This window comes from Vipera berus (genome assembly GCF_964194415.1).
Source record: "Vipera berus genome assembly, chromosome: 2".
Taxonomy (NCBI): Eukaryota; Metazoa; Chordata; class Lepidosauria; order Squamata; family Viperidae; genus Vipera; species Vipera berus.
Genome location: NC_138203.1, coordinates 96,309,503 through 96,333,745, shown reverse-complemented (window position 1 = coordinate 96,333,745; position 24,243 = coordinate 96,309,503). Strand labels below are relative to the sequence as shown.

At 41.5% G+C, this 24,243-nt stretch overlaps 1 protein-coding gene across 1 annotated transcript in view; it reads left to right on the top strand.

Moving 5' to 3' along the window:
- The window catches only part of DNAH6 (dynein axonemal heavy chain 6), a gene marked incomplete at its 5' end in the record, with an annotated part of 184,661 nt that overhangs the window by 22,696 nt on the left and 137,722 nt on the right, over nt 1–24,243 (top strand). Inside the window, 13 exons of the mRNA XM_081318905.1 lie at nt 3,339–3,590; nt 4,773–4,901; nt 7,881–7,994; nt 9,421–9,564; nt 11,321–11,533; nt 12,648–12,740; nt 14,579–14,698; nt 15,909–16,089; nt 16,642–16,738; nt 17,236–17,431; nt 22,110–22,274; nt 23,057–23,170; nt 23,681–23,806. Of these exons, the coding sequence (XP_081175031.1) occupies nt 3,339–3,590; nt 4,773–4,901; nt 7,881–7,994; nt 9,421–9,564; nt 11,321–11,533; nt 12,648–12,740; nt 14,579–14,698; nt 15,909–16,089; nt 16,642–16,738; nt 17,236–17,431; nt 22,110–22,274; nt 23,057–23,170; nt 23,681–23,806 (1,944 nt within the window). The remainder of the gene's footprint in view (nt 1–3,338; nt 3,591–4,772; nt 4,902–7,880; nt 7,995–9,420; nt 9,565–11,320; nt 11,534–12,647; nt 12,741–14,578; nt 14,699–15,908; nt 16,090–16,641; nt 16,739–17,235; nt 17,432–22,109; nt 22,275–23,056; nt 23,171–23,680; nt 23,807–24,243) is intronic.

The following is a 24,243-nucleotide window of genomic DNA, read 5'->3' as shown; positions in this document are numbered from 1 at the left end:
GGTTAGTGATCACCAGATGTTTCCAACATCTTTCACAATTCCTTGCCATTGGCTTGTTGGCACTAACTGAAGTAGAAAATATTTAGAAGACAGCAGGATGTATGGAGATGTACAGTAAAATCAGTGGAGTTTACACCCAGTCTAGTTAGTACAGGTAGTACTTGTTTTCAGGCACAATTGGCAAGTCCGTTGTTAAGTGAAGTGATCATTAAGTAAAAACCGGACTGCTTTTGACCTTACTTCAGCTTTCCTTCGCCTTACAGACCTTCAAAAGTCATAAATATGAGGATTGGTCATAAAATCACTTTTTCATCACCGTTGTAACTCCTAATGGTCACTAAAACAGGGCAGTTGCTAAATGAGGATTACCTGTATTGTAAAAGCTGTAGAAAATCTCATTGGATATATTCATCCCAGAGGAAAAATGATTCTACAATTAGCAGTATCTTCTGCAAGACCAATCAAAATGTTACAAGTCTATAGATTTTCTTTCGGTTATTTGATTCACAGTCAGTGTCTCTTGCCACATCAAACTTGATCTTAAAAGTGAATTTGCATTATTACATTTTATATACAGTTGGCGAATATCCCTAGGTTTAGTCAAAAGGTAAAGGCATACCACCAATACCATCAACCATTGTATCCTCTTGGATTGTCTCTGGGCGCTGGAATTATTTGCTGCGGTTTTGCTTCTCCCTCAGTGGGCAATTCCAGGTAATGGTGGTAGAAAACCATAGATTGATTTGATGGTTGCCTCATTGTGGGGATCTATCGGGATCTGTTCCTTTTCCTTCCATTCGAAGTTGTTTGAGTTCATTTGGCAGTTTAGACTCTGACAGTATTATGTCCTGATGATGCTCCGGTTTTTTTATTGTGATTTTGAGCCATGCTGGAAATGTTGCCAAAGTCTTCTTTAGTTCTTGGAGACTGTGAAGGTCTGGGATGAGAAAGAGCAATTGAAATTGACTTCTAGCAAGATAGAGGTGCTATTTGTCTACTGTGATTCTGTGTTGGCCCCAGTGATTGCTGTGAATGAGGAGGCATTGTCATAAGGGAGCAGCTCCTGGAATTGTGGCTGCTGCTAGGGAAACATGTCGAGGCTGTGGTTATGAGGCATTTTGCCTTCCCTCTATTTGGATGATCCAGGAACAAAACGAAAAAAATCCCCTTCTCCTCCTCCCCTCTTTTCTCTCAACCTGGGAGCCAGTGAGGCAAGGCATCCCTGTCTCCACCATGACCCAGAGGCAGGGGCACGTCCAACACAATGACTGTTGTTCTTCATCTTAATACAGTATATATATGAAACTACTAGAAGTGGTCATCCCAGTTTGCGGTAAGTGTACTGATGCTTCTCAGTTGTACAAGTAGCCCTTGAGTTATGATTACAATGGAGCCTTCCCATTATGGTCACAAGTGGTGATGGCCATTAAGCAAGATGACCGCACTTAATGAGCCCCACCCCCTGCTCTCCATGATGCTGCCATTAAACGAACGGGCAGGTTATTAAGCAGAGCAGAGAGCGGCTCAAATTTGGGAGGCACTGGGAGGCCTAGTGCAGACCCAGACCTGGCTGCCCAGGCTCTCCCAAGGCTTTCCCCCACGCATGAGGTACCCCTACTCCACTTCTTAGCCCTCAGAGTTCCCACAGTCCTTCAGCTTCCTTTTCACCAATTGACCAAGAAGAAATCAGGCTGGCTGCAGATTCCTTCCCACTCAGGAACTTACAGGATTCAGCCTGCTGCAGATCCAGCAGCACTCTATTTGCCTTTTTGTTTGGTTTTTTTTTTTGTGTGTGTGTGTGTGTGTGTGTGTGTTTTGCAGCTTCTGAGACATGTGTCCTGCCCAATACGGAATCAGCTTTCTTACAGAGCCTAGCCTTGTGGCAAAGCAGGTGTCATTCTTGTGCACCTGTAGGAGGATCCCTTTGTAAGAAGGTCTCACAAACTCCACAAACAAATGGACCCTGCCTTAAAAATGGAGAATAGCGCCTGTTGCAGAATAGCACGAATTTGGCTAAGTCCAATGCCTAAGGGAAAAGCTAGGTCTTGATTGTCCAAAAAGCAAAAAAAAGAAGGGGCTCTCTGTATGTTAGTAAATAATAATAATAATAATAATAATAATAATAATAATAATAATAATAATAATAATAATAATAATAATAATAAAGTTGGAAGGGACCTTGGAGGTCATCTAGTCCAACCCCCTGCTAAGTCAGGAAACCCTATACCATTTCAGACAAATGGCTGTCCAGTCTCTTCTTAAAAACTTCCAGTGTTGGAGCATTCACCACCTCTGGAGGCAGGTTGTTCCACTGGTTAATTGTTCTAACTGTCAGGAAGTTTCTCCTTAGTTCTAGGTTGCTTCTCTCCTTGACTAGTTTCCATCCGTTGCTTCTTGTCCTGCTTTCAGGTGCTTTGGAGAATAGCTTGACTCCCTCTTTGTGGTAGCCCCTGAGATACTGGAACACTGCTATCATGTCACCCCTCACCCTTCTCTTCGTTAAACTACACATACCCAATTCCAGCAACCGTTCCCTATATGTTTTAGCCTCCAGTCCCCCAATCATCTTTGTTGCTCTTCTCTGTACTCTTTCTAGAGTCTCGACATCTTTTACATCGTGGTGACCAAAACTGGATGCAGTATTCCAGGTGTGGGGAATAGTGGGGAAGTTGTTTCATAGGGTAGGCACAGCTATAGAAAAGGCTCACTTCCAAGATCCCTGCCAGATGGCAACACTTAACAGAGAGGACCTGGGGCAAATCCAATCTAGTTGGATGAGAATATGACTTCAGTGAAATGAAATCCAGTGAAATGAAACCCCTCAAACAACCTGACTCTGTGCAATATAGGGCTTTAAAGACGATGCCTAGTACCTTGAATTGCAGTACCTGGAAAGGAATTGACTTAGCCAGTGTAGCTTGCATAGCAACAGTATAGTGTGGGCAAACTCTGAGATGCCTCAAACCGTATGCATTACTGCATTCTGGACTACCTGAAGTTTCTGAATAGTTTTTAAGTGTGTCCTCCTGTAGAGTACATTGCAGTAGTCCAAATGGGAAGTGACTAGGGCATGGGTGATCATGAGCAGGTAAGTCATTGAAATTATCTTTCCCACTCTAGAGAGAGTGAGAGCAAGAAGGAGTGCATTTGAACTTGATTTTTCGGTAGGTAGTGGGTAACATTGATCTCTTCGCGCAATTTTTATATCAGTTTCTGCCCTATATTTAAAATGGCATTTTACAACAGTTTAGAATCGCTAAGTGTTGTAAGCTAACCTGTCAAAGTATTTGCAAACAAAAACGGAAAAATAATTTGTGTTTTTTTTTACCTTCCCTCAGATTGAAATTCTTGACGATGAATCAAAAGTGGTTTCTAAGATGTATCAGCTCATTGAACAGTATATTATACCAACTCCTCCTGAAGATTTTGCTTTGTTTTCAAGTCTGAAGCCAACTATTGTTGCTGTTCGTAATGCAATTGATAAATCTGTGGGTGAAAGAGATGCCAGCATTATTAAATTCTGCCAGCTCCTAGATGAAGATGTTCACGATCTAAATGAAGAAGTTAAAGAAGTTAGACTTCTAGCACAGGTATTTAATTATTTAATTTAATTTAATTTAATTTTTTTGTAATCCATAAATTACTGAATTATGACTCGTCACAGCCAGATGTTAAAACTGGATTTGCATTTTTATCCAGCTATCAAGTCCTTCCCATGGACTTGTGATAGACAGATGTTGATGTTTTATAGTGTTAAAGGTATTTGTCACAGAAGGTAAGCTGTTCCAGGTAAAGCTGCCTTTTGCAACTGACCAGTGGTCAATGCCAATTTTGTCAGTGCCGATGGTGTTGAAGTGGTCCTCCAGTTGTTTTGCAATTGCACCCATGGGCCTATTACAATTGGTACTACGTGTGCTTTCTTTTGCCACAGTCATTCTATTTTTATTTGCAGGTCTTTGCATTATATAGTTGTTGTTATTATTTGCTAGTTATTTACTATTATTAGTTTCTGTAGTTGTGCGTGCTAAACCCAATATGAATTAGAAAGCCATGCTATGTGGTAGAATCATGCTTTCCCAGCAAAAATTCTCAAGGTTAGCATCATATTTTAATATATTAAAAACATGTTTTGGGTAAAAAGGCAATGAAAAGTCTTTGACTAAGAAGCAAGAGAAGCAATTGACAAACTCAATGGATCCAGTATAAGGAACTTCATAAATCAGGTATTCAATGAGGACTTTGGGGTTTTGAATGAAGAAATAGGATGAAATTCGATTTTCTTCAGAAAATCTTTTTTAATGGTAGACACACATTAAAAGTGATAGGAAAACCTTTACAGCCCCACTTTAAATAGGTAGATCTGGATAGAATTTGAAGGCTGAACAGCATGTACAGCATCCTCTAACTCATTCTTGGAAAATCAGGGGCATGAGAAAAAGACTTCCCAATTCTGGCTTCCCTGTGTGAGCAGGAGAGCTATCCATTTATTATGTATTCATGCTCAACTGTACTGCTCTTTTATCAAGTATTGAAATAAATGTTTGCCTAGCTCTTTTTTCAGTTGATAATAGAGAAAAATTAATCAGTGTTCCATGGTAATTTTTGTAGTAAGATTTAAATCAAGCAGAAAAAAATAATTGCATTTATATTCTACTGTACACTGAATATAATCTCTCTCCTCACTGGATTTAATTGTATAGTTTGGTGTACAGCATTTATATATAACCTTAACGATAGCTGATTATAAAATGACTTCTGGTTTTTTTTAATAGGATCCTCAGATTCTGGATGCAGAGGCTGATCAAGAGAAAGTAAAAACAGTTCTAAGCGAGTTGCAAACCCTTCTTGATGAAATACAAAAACGGGCATTCCAGTATAAATCCTACCAGAAAAACTTCAAGGTAATTTGTCCACAGTTCCATTTTGGTTTGTACTGTAGATGGATGTTTAAATTGTGATTTGCAAAATGAAACAAGTCCCATAATGCATGAGATAGTGTACTATATATTACTTGTAACACTGGCCTGCAATAGGAAGGCTAGGTTCAAATTCCCACTCTGTGGTAGAATATCGACTGCCTTGAGCATAACCAATTTCATAGGGACACAATGATAAAATCAGAGTTAGGAAAGAGTGCTTGATTTCCTAATATCCCTTATTTCAGGGGCCGGATGCGTGGGCCGGATGCGTCACCAAGAAACCGCGCCCATCCTATTCCCGGCAATAGGAAAAAAGCTCCAATACGTCGCGCGACGTCACATGACGTCGCAAGTTTGACATGTCTGCCTTATTTAGTTTATTTAATCCTAATTCTGCATATTCCAGAATGGTTCTATTGAAACAATAGCCAATGGTTTGTTGATTCTAATTGTATCACTCAATCCTGCTGGTTCTTATAATACAGTCCTGAACAGAATACAATTATAATGTACTATCCAAGGTCTCTCTCTCTCTAATAATGAGAGACCTCCCAGCTAGACTACTGCAATGCTCTCTACATGGGGCTGCCCACTCAGGACCACTCAGAGGCTTCAGCTGGTGCAGAATGCAGCCGCGCGAGTTGTGATGGGAGTCTCCCGATACTCTCATGTAACACCTCTTCTCCATGAGCTGCATTGGCTTCCAGTTGCCCTCCGGGTGAGATTCAAGGTGCTGGTGATGACCTATAAAGCCCTAAATGACATGGGCCCGGATTATCTAAGGGAGCACCTGCTGCCAGCGTCAATTTCCCATCGTCCTGTGCGCTCCCACAGGGAGGGCCTCCACAGGGTACCACCGGTCAAGGATTGCCGACGGGTGATCCCCAGGGGGAGGGCGTTCTCTGTGGGCGCGCCTGCCCTATGGACTCAACTGCCAACGGAACTCCGGACTGCCCCCGACCTTCGTTCATTTCACCGGGACCTAAAAACCTGGCTCTTTGAGCTATCTGGTCTGGACTGAGGGGTTTAATGTTTTTAAATTGTGATTTTAATTTTTGTGGCTAGACTTAATTTAATTTAATTTTAATTTTATATTGTATTGTTTTTAAATTTTGCCTTGTAAACCGCCCTGAGTCCTTTGGGAGTAGGGCGGTATATAAACCAAATAAATAAATAAATAAATAAATAAATAATATTTCTTTATTGGGGATTTGGGAGTGTTTTCATTTCTTTTCTGCATTCTACTCAGCACTTACATTTCTGGGTCAGGTGAAAGAATTGAAGTAATCACACAAATGTTTACTTAAACACAGGACAATTAACCAAACTACAGGAGAAAATACAGGAGTAGCTTTGGTAACTGGATGCAGCTCTTCAGTGTGCAGCGAATAAATATTTGTGGTTAATTAAAAATATTCATTCATAATTCACAATAGTGTATGGAACCACAATAGCCGCATGCTAATCAATATGTTTTAAATTACATCTGGACTAATTCAATCATGTGCAAACAGCTTTTTTTTTAAATCATCCATCTCATGAGGCTATGAAATCAATCACACATCTTTCTTTAGAACACAATACATTGTTTTACAATGCATAGTTTTTGTATGTATTGTAAAACATCTCGCCGAGACATGGGTGGCAAATACATTTGATGAATTAAATAAATAGTTTTACAATACATTGTTGTATCGTGGCCATGACATGGCTCCTTTTGTTAGTCTTCCCCCTGTCTAACTATTATTGCACCACAGGCAATTGTGTCCCTGCTACTGTTGAGAATGTTGTAAGGAAATCTGTCTGCAAACGCCGGCTTATCTGTTCAATGATTGCTTTGCTTTTAATGCAAAAGTTAGAGTACTTATAGGTCAGTAGTTAGCATTTGTATGAGCTGTCCTGCCTACAGAAAAGAAAAAGCAATGAAAAAAAATAAATACAGGTAAAAGAAGGCAGCTAAATGCCAAAAATTATGTTGATATATATTTTACACACCAGTTTTGTTTTTGAGTAGAAAAATTGCTACTGCAGTGACTGCAGTTTGCAGTCATGGAAGTGAAATGGAATGCTACTTCTTTTGTGACCTTGGCATGCAAAACAAGTGGACAAAGAGGTTGCTTCAATTTCCACTTCAAAACCATTTCAAATTTTACTTTGTCAGAGTGCAGACTGTGCTGAACAGTGTTTCAGGTAGAGCTGTTTCCTAAGCACTAAACAAATGATGCTTCTATTTTTTCCGCATTCTTATTTTGAGACGTGGTTTAATAATACAATATAAGCGTAAGCTGCAATGGGCCTAACAAAGCATTACTTCCCTCTTTCCTTTTCTTTCTGACTAGGAGACTTAGTTACCATTCAATTTTATCTCCAGAGAATTCTGCCTTATTTTTTTAAAAAAGCAAGCCAGAGGTCATGATTTAACTGGTTTAAATAATGCTATTTTATAGCAAATAATTATGGAAACATCAGCTTTATATACTGATTATTTGAAATTGATTCTCAGGGATGACTCACACCCTGGACGGTATCTCTTTACTCTCCTACCATCCGGTAGGAGATATAGGAATATAGCCAGCCGTACCAACAGGCTGAAAAATAGCTTTTATCCGTGGGCTGTTAAGCTTTTAAATGGGACATAGTAATCTTATGCAGAATTGACTTGGGAGGCCGGTGTGTGGTGTAGTTGGTTCACATGGTGTGGTAGGATGGAGGGTTTGTTGTCACTGTGTGTTGGGGGGGGAGAGCACGGGGGGAGGCTCAGCTAATCTCAATGTACACATGTACTTTGACAATAAAGGTTTATTATTTATTATAAACTTTGATTATTTGAAATGGATTGATCTTTCCTCTTCAGATTTATCAGTATTTTGTACTGTATATTTTCTTCAAATATGTACCATATTTTACAACATATGGGCTTCAAATGAATGTAATTCAATTATTTCAATTGTTTCTTGAAAGGTGGATATAACAAAATTTGATACTTTGGAGGAAGTTTCTGCAGAGTTAAAATTGAAACAACTGTTGTGGGATTCTCTTTCTGAATGGTCAGTACTTGAGGAAGACTGGATGGAGGTAAATTATGTATACTGGAATCTAAAATTATCCATATAAATGTAAGGATTTAAAAATTTAAAGAAGTTTGGTTTTAAAGGGAGGCATAAGTGTTACTGGCCAAATAAAAGTAATTTTACTTTAATTATTCTTTGGGCTCCCTAGCTTTCAAGTCACCTTGATCTGAAAGAGAACAACTAAAAAGAAGATAAGAAGGTCCTTAATAAACAAGAAACAAAATAGCGTTATTTCTCACATAGATATTTCTGTGAGACTGTGAATATTTTATTAATAATATTGTATATAAATTTCAGGGAAATGCAAAGTATCCATTTCCTATTTGTATATAAATTCACTATACTGAATGCATAGTTGTTGTTGTTCCCCTCCCCTCCTCTTACTCTATCTATTTATTTAATAGCAGCTTCATCCTTCCTCCTCCTCCCCTCCCCCCCTTTTTTTTCTTCCTGGTTTAACCAAGTTTTGACAGCTGGTTGGCAAACAGAAGAATACCTGGCTGCATCTGTTCCATCACATTGCTTGGGCCTTCCTGGAAGTGAGAAGCATGCCGTGGAGATTTTTAAAAAAAGGATGTGATGGCTATAAGCACAAACGTGCAGTTTATTTTATTCAAAATGTATTTTTCGTAGAAGCCAGAGACCTCAGGAATTGTCAAAGAAGGAAGAAGGAATCGTGTTCCAAAGTGCAGCCTATGTCTAGAAAAGGCGACTGTCCTTTCTCTTCTTCAGTGTAATCTCTTAGGCCCCTTAAATGTCATATTCAAAGATGAACCTTTCAGGAATAACATGAAACGTGGCAATCAGTGTAGAGTAAACTTAGTGGAAAATTGATAGAAATCAAAGAATACATACAAGTATGTACGACTCCGTGTTTTGAACCAGCTGTATTGTACGAGGGTTGTTTTTTTTTAAGGGCAGCCCCAAGTAGATCTTTTTATGGTAGACAAATCGATTTGTTTTAAGAGGCCACCTAACTTTTTAAAGGGATTCTGAATAACTTACAATTGTATTGAAACATGAAAACAAAATAACTAAAAACAAAGCACAGTAAACATTCTAGGACCAAAGTACAAAATCATAAAATAATGAAAGAAAAGGAAGAACAATGCCCAAGGCCAACTACTCTACAGCTCATTAAAAAATTTATCATTCTGAATCGGTTCTTTCTCATGCTCATCTTCCAAGAAGAATCCAGATTTCCTTGGTGCAAATATTGTTCCTTTCTTTCAAAAAAGAAATACATGGAAATTTAATGCTCTTAATTTAAGTAAGTATCCTACTGACTTCACTGGAGCTAGCATTTTTTTCTGCTCATATCTGTATAAGGTTTGGTTTTTGTTGATTATTTTAAAGTACATTTCTTACAACACAAATATTTAAAAAGTTTTCCAAGTAATAACTTTTTTTTGCTTACATATTTTCCGTAGTCTAAATTTGATAGCTTGGATCCAGAATTACTGAATGGTCAAGTTTCCAAATATGCTAAATTTGTAAATCAGCTGGAAAAAGGCTTGCCACCTAATAATGTTGTCCCACAACTCAAGGAGAAGGTGGAGAAAATGAAAGAAAAGGTACAAATGGCCATTTGAAAATGTAATACAAAGAAACACTTTCAGATGAAAAAAAATGTGAGCAGGGCAATGAATTAGGGAAGTGACTAAAAGGAAATAAAAATTATACAGAAATATTCGTCAAGTCAGATTCATGTTTACAATATTACATCCAGCGTTAAAGAGAAAAGACATGGATGAGTAAGGTGCTTTCAGAATAAACACTGAAGCAAGATCAAATCAAGATTTGAGTAGAGAGAATTAATAAATATTGCATAAATCTTGTTTTAAACTGCAGACCATAGTTTTAGGTCACTTCATAGCATAATAGCTAGTTGACAGAGTTCTATTGTACCCTGGTAAAGTTGCTACCAAGATGTGACCTAGAGCATATTCAGATATCTAACTCTAAAATTCTTGTTTTCCATTAATCATATATTTCAGCAATACAACCCAAAATGTCTTTTGCTATATTGAAGACTAAATTCTATTTCGTACTAGCTTCAAAGATCTCATCATTCTTCATTAGATAGAATGAGGACCCAGAGACTTTCTTATATACTTACAGTCAATGGTGGGATTCATATATGTGAACAACCAGTTCTCTGTGTGGATGCCACTTCCGGAAGTCCATTCTCGGTCTGGGCAATAAAAAATTTGCTACCGGTTCTGCTGAACTGGTGCAAATCGGCTGAATCCTACCACTGCTTACAGTTGTTTTAAAGGGGTGACTGAAAGGAAGAAAGTGGAAAAAGGCAGAAGAAATTCATTACATTAGAATTAAAATTCTGCCCTCTGGAAAGTCAGCAACTTCAGTAGTAATCCATGTAGTATATTTATTTTCTACAAGAAATGCCAACTCATTTTTCAGACCTGCACATAGATTCAGAATTTAATTTCTGAAACTTGGATGTTATACTTTTTGCAATCAATTTCTTCTATTGCCCCACTCCACAATTGTGCTTTAGCTTCATATAAATGGAGCTGTCACATCTTATTGTTTGCTAATATGTCATTTAGACTTGTTCTTCTTTCTCTTTTCCCAACACTGCTCATAAGGGCTTAGTAGATTTAACACCGTGCCATATACTTGAGCCATTCAGAAAAGTTTCTGTGTGCAATGCGTTGCTATCTTGGTCATGTAACTACATGTTCATAGATTTCCTATGCAGTTTTAACAAGTAGTCTTCTCTCACCACTATCCTACATAAAACACCCTATTAGAAAGGATTTTGTTTTTAAAGCTCTTGCATTATGTGCACAAATAATGGCAAATGCATGGTTGATCATGGAAGAGATGGAGTGGGAAGAATAAATCAGGAACATTATTTTATTTTCTATTTGAGTAGAGGAATAAAAGGATTTTTGTTAGATCATGGCCCATGGAGGCTCAGATTCACTGACTGGCCTGTGGACCAGCATAAACGACATTCATATGGACTAGATTGGAAGAACAAGGATAAATAGTGTTTAACATGGTTAGCAAACTATTTGTATGTTAGCACAGAAATTCAAAAACCACAGCCTGTAATATACAGATATGATAGATAGAGCAATCCAAAGATAGAGCAATCCAAATCAAATCTGATTATATTTAAATATGTATTTAAAGTATTGGAAAGTTATGAGCTAGTCACCTTGGAAACCTCTTAAATTATGACGGAACTCATCATAATTTATTATTATGTTGTAACAGTCTGTTGGTTAATCCGATTGTTTACTGAAACAGGACAGGCGTGTGAATTGAGCTGTATTGATACACTTCTCATTCTTTCAGCTTCCAGTTATCACAGATCTTAGAAATCCTTTTTTGAAACCCAGACACTGGGCAATTCTGGAACAAATAGTTGGTGCACCATTAGTAGACATGGAAAATCCATTAACCCTGGAGCGACTTACTCAGATCAGTGCTTTTGAATATACTCAGGAGATTCAGGATGTTTCTGGACAAGCTTCAGGAGAAGCTTCTCTGGAGATTATTCTCAAAAAGGTACCTTTTAATACAATATAAAATACTCATCCTGGACTGAAATAAGTTGTATTGATTGGTTATACTGAAGCTTCAATAATATATTTATTGAACTCACTTGGAGTTTAACAGTTTCTAATACAACATAAGGTAGAGCACAACAATCTTCCAAGTAAATGTTGAGTAGTTCACTGCTTGAATTACAGTGGTCACATCAGTAGAAAAACTTCATGAATAAGAGAATCAGAAAAGTTATAGACATAATAGCTGTCGTGATACCAGCGTGGGTATCTGAGGTTTCATGATAAACTGTTACAAACTGGAGTTTTCTAAATAGCGATTTATCAAGCATTTTTCTTTCTTTGTTGGTTTTGCTTCTTACAGACAAAATTGAAAATGGTTTTTACCTCTTACTCTGTCTCACTTCTCCACCTCCTCCAATGTATACGGGGAGTCCTTGACTTACGTAGTATTTAACTATCATTCGACGTTACAATGGTGCTGAAAAAAAGACTTACCACCTGTCCTCATACTCTGTTGCAGTGTCCCTGTTGTCACATGATTAAAATGTGGGCACTTGGCAGTTGGCATTTATTTATCATGATTACAATGTCCTGGGGTCACATTATCTCTTATTTGCAACCCTTCCAGTCAATTTCTGACAAGCAAAGTCAACGGGAGAAGCCAGATTCACTTAACCGCCATGAGATTCACTTAACAATTGAGGTGATTCATTGAACAATCGTGGCAAACCGGTTTTAAAATCAGGTCTAACTCACTCAGGTCTAGCCACTTTGCTGAGCACCTGATATTGTGGTCTCAATTGTGATCATGTCAAGAACTACCTATATGTTTATTTGTTCAGCAACTAACTTTATCTATGTATGATCATCCATTTTATCAAACAAACAAACCTGTTGGTGGTGGAGATGGCTATAGTTGCCTTTCTTTATTCCTTTTTGCTTGTTCACTGATAATCCCAGGCAGCTGTGTATAAACTGTGTAAACAAACCATAAATGGAGGCATTTGTATGGTTAGCTGGACAGGCTGTTCGTTTGCTGATAAGCTTATGTGGTATGAATGCTTCCAGTTCGTCAAAATTATATTCAGAATTGCATTAAACTTTTCTTCCAGGTGGAAGATGCCTGGAAAACAACAGAATTCATTATAATTCCTCATCGTGATTCAAAAGATGTTTTCATCCTTGGTGGCACAGATGACATTCAGGTTAAAAACTATTTTTGTCTAAATTAGCTTTTAAAGCAAATTGTCTCTATTCAGTCCATATTGAGAAATTTGGCAAAAACTTGTAAAATATTCAATCTAGACAGCAGACTACTATGTTCACTCACTGGACAGTTCCCTTACCGCTGTGCCATGCCATACTCTACCTTTCGGTTCTAGGAAAACAGTTACCTATTGCAGTCCACATAGGTGCAGTGAAATCAATCAGCTTTAAAATAAAAATTCCTTTTTGTTGGCCTGTTGGTCACTAATACCTTTACTATTCACATTTCATTGGCCAAGCAAAGCAAGCCTCTGTCAGAAAATATATAATTCTTCTGGAATTTACAGTGCGTCTTGCCCTTCTCACAACATGCACACACCAAAAGGGTTTAAAATCTTTATTGAGGCTGTGAAAGCTGCTAAGATTACTCCCCAGGGCTCACTCACATGAAATAAATGCAGTTCCCAATGAATCCAAGCCCTGAGCAACCTCAAGTCCGGGGCCAAAGAGAGCAAGTCTGTAAACCCTCACAAAAGGGTTTACAGATACAAGCCCACAGTCCAAGCACAGTACACGAAGTTAAAGCCCAAGTCCAAAATACAAAATACAAGGTCCAAAGTCTAGTCGTGAGGTCCAGCAAAAAAAGGTCCAGGTCCAGAATCAGGGGAACGGAAGTCACAAAGTTGGAGAATATGCATGGCAGGAAACGGATGGGTTGTCGTCTCCAACTTCGCTTTGCTCCATGTGCTGGGCTAAGTAGCTGCCAGCCAGTGCAGGTCATTAGGAGGGGGGAGGCTGCTTCTTTGCGAGTAGCCTTGTCAACCTCCTTTTGGCCCTGTGCTCCCTGGATCCAGTGGAGAAAGACAATTTTTCCTCATACCTGCTAACTGACTGCAGCTGCATCCCTTCTCTGCCCCACACTTCTGGCTGGTAGTCCGAGCGTCCTGGCTGCAGCTGTTTCTCTTCTTTCTCCTTTTCAGCCAGGCATTTATTTGTCCGGCTGCTCTCCCAACAGTCCTTACGAGGTTCCTGGCCTCTCTTCCTCCTCTTGCCCATCCTCCGGGGTACAAAATTCCCTGCTTCTTCCTGACACTCTTCCGTACCCCACTCTGAAGTTCCCAGAGCCAGCTCTTCTTTGTCATCCAAGCCAGCATCCGGGGAAGCCATTACACAACGAAATATTAACTGTTTGAAACTTCTCTAGATGGTGGACAAGGACACAGAGAAATCCATTTTAAAAGCTATTTTTGTTCAGGTGGTGTGCAACCAATAATAGATACAGGTAGTTTTCAATTTATGACCTCCACTGAGCCCAGAATAACAGTCATAAATTGGAGTGGGGCAGCCCCACACAGGCCCAGGCCCAGGCCCACATACTATTTCTTGCAAGTCGATAAGTCTTGGAAGGAAGTTATGAGAAAAGTAAATCGACTGCCTAATGCCCTCCGTGCCGCTACTCAGCCTGGTAATAATACAGTATGCCTAAATTATGTGCTGCTTGCATTATTATTATTATTGCTTGCATTATTATTATTATTATTATTGCTTGCATTATTATTATTATTGCTAAGCACATTGGTTTGTGCTTAAATTGTAAGCCGCCCTGAGTCTTCGGAGAAGGGCGGGATATAAATGGGATTAAAAAATAATAATAATAAATGGGATTAAATATTGATAAATATAACCCCATACAAGCAAAGGTTCTTTGGGGATCCTCTATAATTCTTGAAAGTGGGAGGGGTCCTAAGACAAAAGCCTTTAAGAAACACTAAACTCTCGTGTATCGCTGGAAGTTCAATTGACAGAACTGAGGATGTTGTTTTACTTTTTCTTTAAGGTCATTCTAGATGATAGTACTATTAATATAGCAACGATTGCCTCTTCACGGTACGTAGGCCCTCTCAAGCCACGAGTTGATGAATGGCAGAAACAGCTCTCTTTATTCAGTCAGACATTGGTGCGTACCACTTTTTAAAATAATTTCTTCTAAATTTTGAAGTTTGCCTTAAAAGAAAGACATCATCTTGGCAATGTTATTTAATACCTGCTTAGTTCATCTTAGGCACAGCTCACTTGGCAGCATTTTGGCTACTCTCAAAAAAGCTAAATTGGGTCAAACCAATTAGTAATTTGAATGGGAGGTCTCCAGGAAAGTGGAAGGCTGTAACCTCATTTATAACTAGAAGAAGGCAATGGCAAAGTGTTTCTAATTACTGCAAAAAAACTCAAAACAACCTGGTAAAGTCACCAGGAATCAAGCTTAATTTGAGGGATATTTTAATGTACAAAAATATCCTTTACAATGTTAATATTTAAGAGCTCACGTAGATCATGATTAAATATTCAACTAGCTTCAAAGAGACTCAGGTTCAGGTCCTCTCAGCTACAACATGACATTGGAGCAGTCACTATCTCTCAACCCACTCTCAGGGCCTGTTGTTATGGGGGAAAATGGAGGAAAAAGTGCTGAATTAGAAGGATCTAATAAATTAGGGACGCAGTGGCTCAGTGGGTTAGGACGCTGAGCTTCTCGATCAGAAGGTCAGCAGTTTGGCGGGTCGAATCCCGAGTGCCGCGTAACAGATTGAGCGCCTGTTACTCGTCCCAGCTTCTGCCAACCTAGCAGTTCAAAAGCACGTAAAAATGCAAGTAGAAAAATAGGGACCGCTACGGTGGGAAGGTAACAGCGTTCCGTGCTCCTTTGGCGTCTAGTCATGCCGGCCACATGACCACGGAGACGTCCTTGGACAAGCGCTGGCTCTTCGGCTTTGAAACGGAGATGAGCACCGGCCCCTAGAGTCGGAAATGACTAGCACGCATGTGCGGGGGAACCTTTACCTTTAATAAATAAATTAATGTATCAGTCAGGTGACACTGATTTATTTTTGGAAAGATGTAAACAAAGCACTGGCACTATTTTCAGTGAATATTAAATAATTTAGCTATAAAAAGATTTTGAAAGGGTTTTTCTCCACTATTTCTGCTGGTGGCAGTTTTACTTGAGAACCAGTATCCACACTAATACCTTTGTGGAGGGAAAGCACCCCAGTTATTGTATAAAGTGTATCCTGTGTAATTTTTGTTGCACGCAGATGGAAAGGAGCATTTCCAAAGATTATGAGTAACATTTTTCTCATACCTTTATGCCTACATTTCTTGTTTTCTAGGAGGAATGGCTGACATGTCAGAGGAATTGGCTCTATTTGGAAAGCATTTTCAGTGCTCCTGATATTCAAAGACAGTTGCCTGCAGAAGCCAAAATGTTCTTGCAAGTCGATAAGTCTTGGAAGGAAGTTATGAGAAAAGTAAATCGACTGCCTAATGCCCTCCGTGCCGCTACTCAGCCTGGTAATAATACAGTATGCCTAAATTATGTGCTGCTTGCATTAAACCGTGTATCACCTGCATTCAAAGGTAGCTACACATCTTGTTTCCTACATCTACTCACAACACCAGAAATCTGTCAAGTAACGTATGCACAACTCCTTACAGTATCCATTCATATTCTGACCTCATTTTGATCGAAAAGTGCTTATTCCCTTATAAATTCTTGCCCATGCTTTTACCATTCTTTCTCTTTTCCTCTAGGATATTTTTACAGGATTTCTGACTAATTCTTAACATTCCCAGCACTACATTCAGTAAATATACAATAAATAAAAGCATTCAATGTAGATTAGAATCACCCCACCTCAGTAGAATCCAAACATTACCCATATTGCGTATTTGTGTATTGTTAAATTAATAATTATTCTGCTTTTGCCTGATGCATTTCAAAAGATTGCATCTCATAGGATAACATGGTATGAAACATAGCGCGTATGCTAAGATTCATCTTCAGACAGTAGCCTTTACCTGTTTTCATTTTACACTTTTATCCATTATCTTTCTCTGACACAGGCCTTTTAGAGACCTTTCAGAATAATAATGCTCTTCTTGATCAGATTCAGAAATGTCTGGAGGCCTATTTGGAATCCAAGAGAGTCATTTTCCCAAGGTTAGTTAAGAATCAGTAAGAAGATAATTAAGTCATCTGTTGCTTTATCCTTTATAAGCCGGGAATGCAATCCTGGCAAAGTTTATGTATATTGAATCCCGTTGATTTAAATGAAGGAGTTAATTTGCTTCCATTGAAAGTAATTAGGACTTAATTACTTCAATTTAGGATGATCATTGCTGGTTTTTTATTTATTTAAAATGATACTCATTGCAAAGAGTGAATTTAATTAGATGCTTAAAGGCCCTCTCGCGTTTAAATAAAAGCACTTACGGTACCATTGAAATACAGTACATTATACTTTCCTAAGCTAAAATCAGGAATGCTGCCTAAAATTATCTACCCAGTACTTTTTTTATTTGTATTCATTACATATGTTAAGGCCTCCCAACTTTGGAAAGGCTAATAAGTATAATTACAAAATGTATTTTATAAAACATTAAATAGGCTTAATCTGTATTTCAATTTACATTTTACAACTTTTAATGTTACCTCAGATTCTACTTTTTATCGAATGATGAGCTCTTGGAAATATTGGCCCAAACTCGCAATCCTCAAGCAGTTCAGCCTCATTTAAGGAAATGTTTTGATTCTATTTCTAAACTGGAGTTTGCCTACATGGCACCAGCTGAAGGAGAAGAAAAAGTTCTCACTAATGATATTCTAGCAATGCTGTCCCCTGAAGGTGAAAGGGTAAGCATTTTTTTTAAAAAAAATCTATGAAAATGCCTATGAAAATGTCTATGCCTATGATAACTATAAATAAGATAATTAGAAGGTATATGGCGACGACCATGGCGACAGCGATTCGTTGGTTTTTGGCTGCTTGAGATGATGGCAGCAGCAACGACTTTTGTGACAACGATGGCGATACAACGGACTGCCAACTTACTTATTCACTTATTTATTATCTTATTTATTAACTTTCCATTTGCCTCCTTCTTTCCCCTTTGGACTGGGACGGACCTGGGTACAGGCCACAGTGGGAGAGTGGCCTGTTTTACATCGGCAGCCCCATAGAGGTGGGAGCTCTGTGGGTGCTGCCCCACCCAGGGTGGGCATTTTGGACCATCCCCGGAGGTAGACTCGCGTCCCGTTGTGAGAGGACGGGTTGTGGTATGCCTCTGGGAGCATCCAATCAAGTGGCAGTGGTTGGTGGATGGCCCAAATGTCCCACTCCTTTCCTTTGATCCTCCTGTTGGTTTCAATCATTGGACTTCCCTCTCTGGACTTGCTGACTGGATGCATCAATATTCCGACACGGACTTGCTCGCCCTCAGGGGTGCCCCCCTCTCCTGGGTGCGTCCCGCCTTCTTTTCTTTCCCTAATCTCGATGAGGGGCCCAATTGTTGGGACCCTGAGAGATGGCCGGGAAAGGCCAGGGGCTCTCGATATAAACCTAATAAGAGGCCCCTGGTTAATTTTTTAGCTAAATTTTTTAGGGGGTTGGGGAGGGGGGTGGGGGGTAGTGGTTGTCTGGTGGTGGGGGGTAGCCAAACAACTTTGTTGCAGGCCAGGCCTGGGTCTGACGGCGTTCGGGGGGAGCGGGTTGTGGTTACATCTGGGGCTCTTGAGCGGGTCGTGGGACTACCAATTCCCACGACGGGGAAAGGCAGCAGGCGGATAGACAGGGGGCCATATCGTTACCGGGAGGGCCGTCTCCGCTGTCTTCAAGCGGTGAGGCGCTCCGACCCTCTGGTTCTTCCCCGAGGTCCCGGGAGCGGGGATGTGCAGCCTCCTGAGCTCCGGCTGGTGTACCTGAATGCCAGGTCCGTGGTTAATAAAGCTCCCCTCGTTAGGGATTTAGTTGAGGGTGAGCATGCGGACCTGGCTTGCATCACGGAGACTTGGTTGGGCCCAGAGGGTGGGGTCCCTTTGGTTGACCTCTGCCCACCAGGTTTCCGGGTGCTACACCGGCCACGAGCTCAAGGTAGGGGTGGGGGAGTGGCGGTTACCATTAGGGAGACCTTATGTCCGCGGGAGGCCACCGTTTCTCAGATAGTCGGGTGTGAGTCTCTCTTCATGAGATTTGGTCCTGGGGCGCAGTTGGGCTTGCTGCTGGTGTACATTTCGCCTAGTTTCACAGCGGCAGCCCTGCCCGAGCTGCTCGATATCCTCTCGGGTTTGGTGGTTGAGTTTCCCAAACTTATAGTTTTGGGAGACTTCAATCTACCATCCCTGGGAGGTTCATCTGAGCTAGCTCGGGAGTTCATGGCTTCCATGGCGGCCATGGACCTGACGCAAGTAATTTCAGAGCCAACTCATGAGGGAGGCCACACCCTTGACCTGATTTTTTTATCTAGACGGTGGTTGGATGATCTAGGTGGGGGCTCTCCATTTATTATGCCCCTGTCATGGACCGATCATCATCTCCTGCGGCTGGTCTTCCGCTTTGCCACCCCCCGCCGTGGGGGTACGGAGCCAATTAGATGGTACCGCCCCAGACGCTTAATGGATCCTGATAGATTCCAAGCGGCGCTGGGGTCCCCACCTGCCTCCACTGCTCACAGCTCGGCTGATGCCTTAGTGGAAGCCTGGGGAAGGGCAGCCACTGAGGCACTTGACCGGGTTGTACCCTTGCGGCCCCTGACCCGGCGCAGATCCCAGCGAGCTCCATGGTTTTCCGCGGAGCTCCGGGAGATGAAGCGCCGGAAACGGGGCCTAGAGAGCTGCTGGAGGTCTAGCCGATCCGAACCCGACCGGTTGCGGTTAAGAACCTATATTAGGTCTTATCTCGCAGCGATGAGGGTGGCGAGGTGTAATTACTTCTCCACCCTCATCGCGTCCGCAGATAATCGCCCGGCCGCCTTGTTTAGGGTGACTCGCTCACTTCTCAATCAGGAGGTGAGGGAGGATCCCTTGCAAGGTCGTGCCGAGGAATTTAGTCATCATCTGTCGGATAAAATCGCTCGGATTCGGACCGGTTTGGACTCCAGCTGGGCAGAGTCAGGCGATCAGGACACGGGCGGTCTTGTCAATGTTATCTGGGAAGAGTTTGATTCTGTGACCCCTGATGAAGTGGACAGGATTATGGGGAGGCTGAGCTCCTCCACATGTTTGTTGGACCCGTGCCCTTCCTGGCTGGTTTATGCAGCTAGGGAGAGGACACGAGGCTGGCTCCAGGCGGTTATATCTGCTTCTTTGAGTGAGGGTTATTTCCCCACCGTCTTGAAGGAGGCGGTGGTGAGACCTCTCCTCAAGAAGCCTGCCCTGGACCCAGCCGTTTTGAACAACTTTCGTCCAGTCTCCAACCTTCGCTTTCTTGCGAAGGTTGTTGAGAGTGTGGTGGCGCATCAGCTCCCTCTGGTCCTGGATGAAGCGGATTATCTGGACCCCTACCAATCGGGTTTCAGGCCCGGGTACAGCACGGAGACGGCATTGGTCGCTCTGGTGAATGATCTCTGGAGGGCGCGGGATAGGGGACATTCCTCTGTCCTAGTCCTATTAGACCTCTCAGCGGCTTTCGATACCATCGACCATGGTATCTTGCTGCGGCGTCTCAGGGGATTGGGAGTGGGAGGCACAGTTCTTCAGTGGTTCTCCTCCTATCTCCTGGGACGCTCGGAGTCGGTGTTGGCAGGGGGGCAGAGATCGGCCCCTAGGTCTCTCGTTTGTGGAGTTCCTCAGGGGTCGGTTCTCTCGCCTCTCCTGTTCAACATCTATATGAAACCGCTGGGTGAGATCATTCGTGGTTTTGGAGTTGGGTATCATCAGTATGCCGATGATACCCAACTTTTCTTTTCGACCCCAAACCACCCCAGTGATGCCCTCGCCGTGATGTCCCGTTGCCTGGAGGCGGTTCGGGTCTGGATGGGGAGGAACAGACTTCAGCTCAACCCTGACAAGACTGAGTGGCTGTGCATTCCGGCATCCCGGGACATTCCAAATGTTCCATCTCTTTCTATGGGGGGTGAGCTCTTACCCCCCGTGGATAGGGCTCGCAACTTGGGAGTCCTTCTAGATTCACGGCTTACTTTGGAAGAGCATATAGTGGCCGTGACTAGGGGGGCTTTCGCCCAGGTTCGCCTGGTGCGCCAGTTGCGGCCCTATCTGAACCGGGATGCCCTGTGTACAGTCACTCATGCGCTCGTGACCTCTCGCCTTGACTACTGTAATGCTCTCTACATGGGGCTTCCCTTGAAGACCACTCGGAGGCTCCAACTGGTACAGAATGCGGCCGCGAGAGTTGTCTTGGGAGTTTCCCGGTACTCCCATGTTACACCTTTGCTCCGCGAGCTGCATTGGTTACCAGTTGTCTTTCGGGTGAGGTTCAAGGTGTTGGTCACGATCTTTAAGGCCCTACATGGCATGGGTCCGGGTTACCTCAGGGACCACCTGCTGCCTGCATCGACTCCCCTCCGCCCTGTTCGTTCCCACAGAGAGGGCCTCCTCAGGGTGCCGCCAGTCAGGGAATGTCGACTGGTGGCCCCCAGGGGGAGGGCCTTCTCTGTGGGGGCTCCGGCTTTATGGAATCAATTGCCGGTGGAGCTCCGGATGGCACCAGACCTTCGAACTTTCCGTCGGGGCCTGAAGACCCATCTGTTCGAATTAGCTGGTCTGGCCTGAGGGGGGATTATGGGCTTTTAATTGTTTTTAATCTGTACTTCTGTTTTAATTGGGCATGGATTTAATTCTTTTTAATTTTTGTATAGTGTTTCTTATGTATGCCCTGTGAACCGCCCTGAGTCCCACCAAGGAGAAGGGCGGTATATAAATCAAATAAACTATAACTATAACTATAACTATAACTATATAACAAGAGCCCTGTAAAGGGTGGATGGATGGGTGGCTATATTTCCCCTTATGTATATAAAATCACTAAATAGTATTAGATACCATTTAATATCTGGTGTTTTAGTTTTTCACATAGGCAAGAATTGTAACTATTCATATACCAGTGAAAGTAAACGAAACTGATTCTTCACAATTCCATCTTTTTAAAATAGACTATTTTTCTGGTAGAACATCCTGGTTTCACTTTTTTGGGGTACTGTGTTAGAGCAAACAGAATATCAGGCATCTGAATATTGCTGAATCAGTTATTTTAAAAAGTCCTAATTGAGAATATTTAAAAAAAGAAACTAGAACTTTTGTACAAACAACTTTTGAAGCATTTTTTTCCATTTTTGTGCTGGATAAATATGACTTACATCATTAGTAATTTTGTAGTCAACCATATTTACTGGAGTTTGCCTACCTGGTATCAGCTGAGGAAAAAAAGTGATATTTTTATTTTTTATTTTAATTCCATTTATATCCCGCCCTTCTCCGAAGACTCAGGGCGGCTTACAAGCTTAGCAGTAGCCTTCATTTTTTTGGGGGGGAAACATAACAGTTACCCTCTCAGTGAATGAAAAGTTTGCCTTTTTAGGTTGGCCTGGGAAAAGGACTCAAGGCCAGAGGAAATGTTGAAGACTGGCTTGGTAAAGTTGAAGAAGCAATGTTTACTTCCCTTAGACGATTGAGCAAAGCTGCCATTGCAGATTATCAAACTAGAGAAAGAACAGAGTGGGTTATTGCTGGACATCCTTCTCAGGTAAACCACACTCTTTAATGACTTGAGTTTCACAAGCATCTTATTGCTTTATCTTAGGATTTCAGTATACTGCTCCTTAGGGACACAGTGGCTCAGTGGGTTAGGACGCTGAGCTTGTCAATCAGAAGGTCGGCAGTTTGGCGGGTCGAATCCCGAGTGCCACGTAACAGAGTGAGCGCCTGTTACTTGTCCCAGCTTCTGCCAACCTAGCAGTTCGAAAGCACGTAAAAAAAATGCAAGTAGAAAAATAGTGACCACTGCGGTGGGAAGGTAACAGCGTTCCGTGCACCTTTGGCGTCTAGTCATGCCGGCCACATGACCACGGAGACGTCCTCGGACAAGCGCTGGCTCTTCGGCTTTGAAACAGAGATGAGCACTGGCCCCTAGAGTCGGAAATGACTAGCATGCATGTGTGGGGGAACCTTTACCTTTACCTTTATACTGCTCCTTGGGAATAGTTGAGTTCTTGGGATCAAGCATATTCCCAATTTTATGATAGAAATCTTTCAAATAAATATTCTGTGTTCATAAGCTGGCTGTTAATAGATATACATTAGCTGCTTACGTTGAACCAAGTTCAAAAGCAATCAGATTGGTGGTAAAGATCAGTGCGATAATAAGCCTAATGTATTGAGATTGTTGAAGAATGGCTCTGAAAGTTCAGTTTTGTGTGGTAGAAATACTCAGTAATGTTTAAATGATAAAATCAGAACATTGAAGCTAGGTATCATCTCCAGCACAATATATGTCTGTCTGAATTCTGTTTTGTTTTCTTTATATAGGTTGTGTTGACCATTTCTCAGCTCATGTGGTGTCGTGATCTCACTCAGTGTTTAGAAGGAGAAGATCATGATCATTTAGTAGCTCTGGAAGAGTTTGAAAATGATAATTTTGATGTGAGTATTCAGTTTCTTTTATTTTTTTTTAACATACTGGTGTTATTTTACACTTTTATAAATGTAAATGTAGAAATATTTTAAAATCAAAATAATGGTTATGGATGGTGCCTTTTTATATAACGCATAAATCATTCTAATCTGAAATGCCTACTGAAAAGACATTTTACACATTTAAGCAGTTCTTAAATAGATAACCATGTATATAACAGGGGTGTCAAACTCGCAACGTCACGTGACGTGTCACGACGTACAGCGACTTTTTTGCCATTGCCGGCAGTGGGGTGGGCGTCGTTTCGCTATGATGCATCCAGCCCGCGGGCTGGCAGTTTGACACCTCTGATGTATAATATCAAATATGGCAATGATCTTCATTGCTGATGAAACTGTTCAAGAAAGTTCCTATGATCTCTTTGGCTTCAGTAACATTTTCTTCAATTTAACCTATCCCTGTCCTTTCTATATAAGGCATTATGTTAAGTAAAGATTTTGTTTCATTTCATTTCACAGAGACTAAACGCATTGGCTTCACTAGTCCGCGGCAGCCTTCCCAAAATTCACCGATATATCATAACTGCACTCATTACTATTGACGTACATGCAAGAGACATTGTTACAGAACTTGTACAACAAAAGGTACATTGATTTTGTTTAAATAATATGTGTAGACCAGGGGTGTCAAACTCAATTTCATTGAGGGCCACATCAGCATTGTGGTTGCCCTCGGGGGGGCGGGTGGGTGTGGCCTGGGTGGGCGTGGCCTACTGGGTGGGCATGGCTAGAGTGCATATGGCCTACTGGGTGGGCATGGCCAGCTCTACGTCATTGGCATCAAGGGTGCCTATGGGGGCCTGGGCAGGAGTGGGACAGATCTGAGGGTCTCTGGCAGAAGGAGGGTCTCTTGGCCAGGGCCAAGGCAGCGGGAGCCGTTCCATCACTGTTTCCAGGATGGCTTCGGGGGCCACATGAAAGCACTTTGCGGGCCGGATCTGGCCCCCGGGCCTTGTGTTTGACATGTCTGGTGTAGACTTACCATTTTAAAAAATAATAATAAAACATTTTCTGTTTATTTG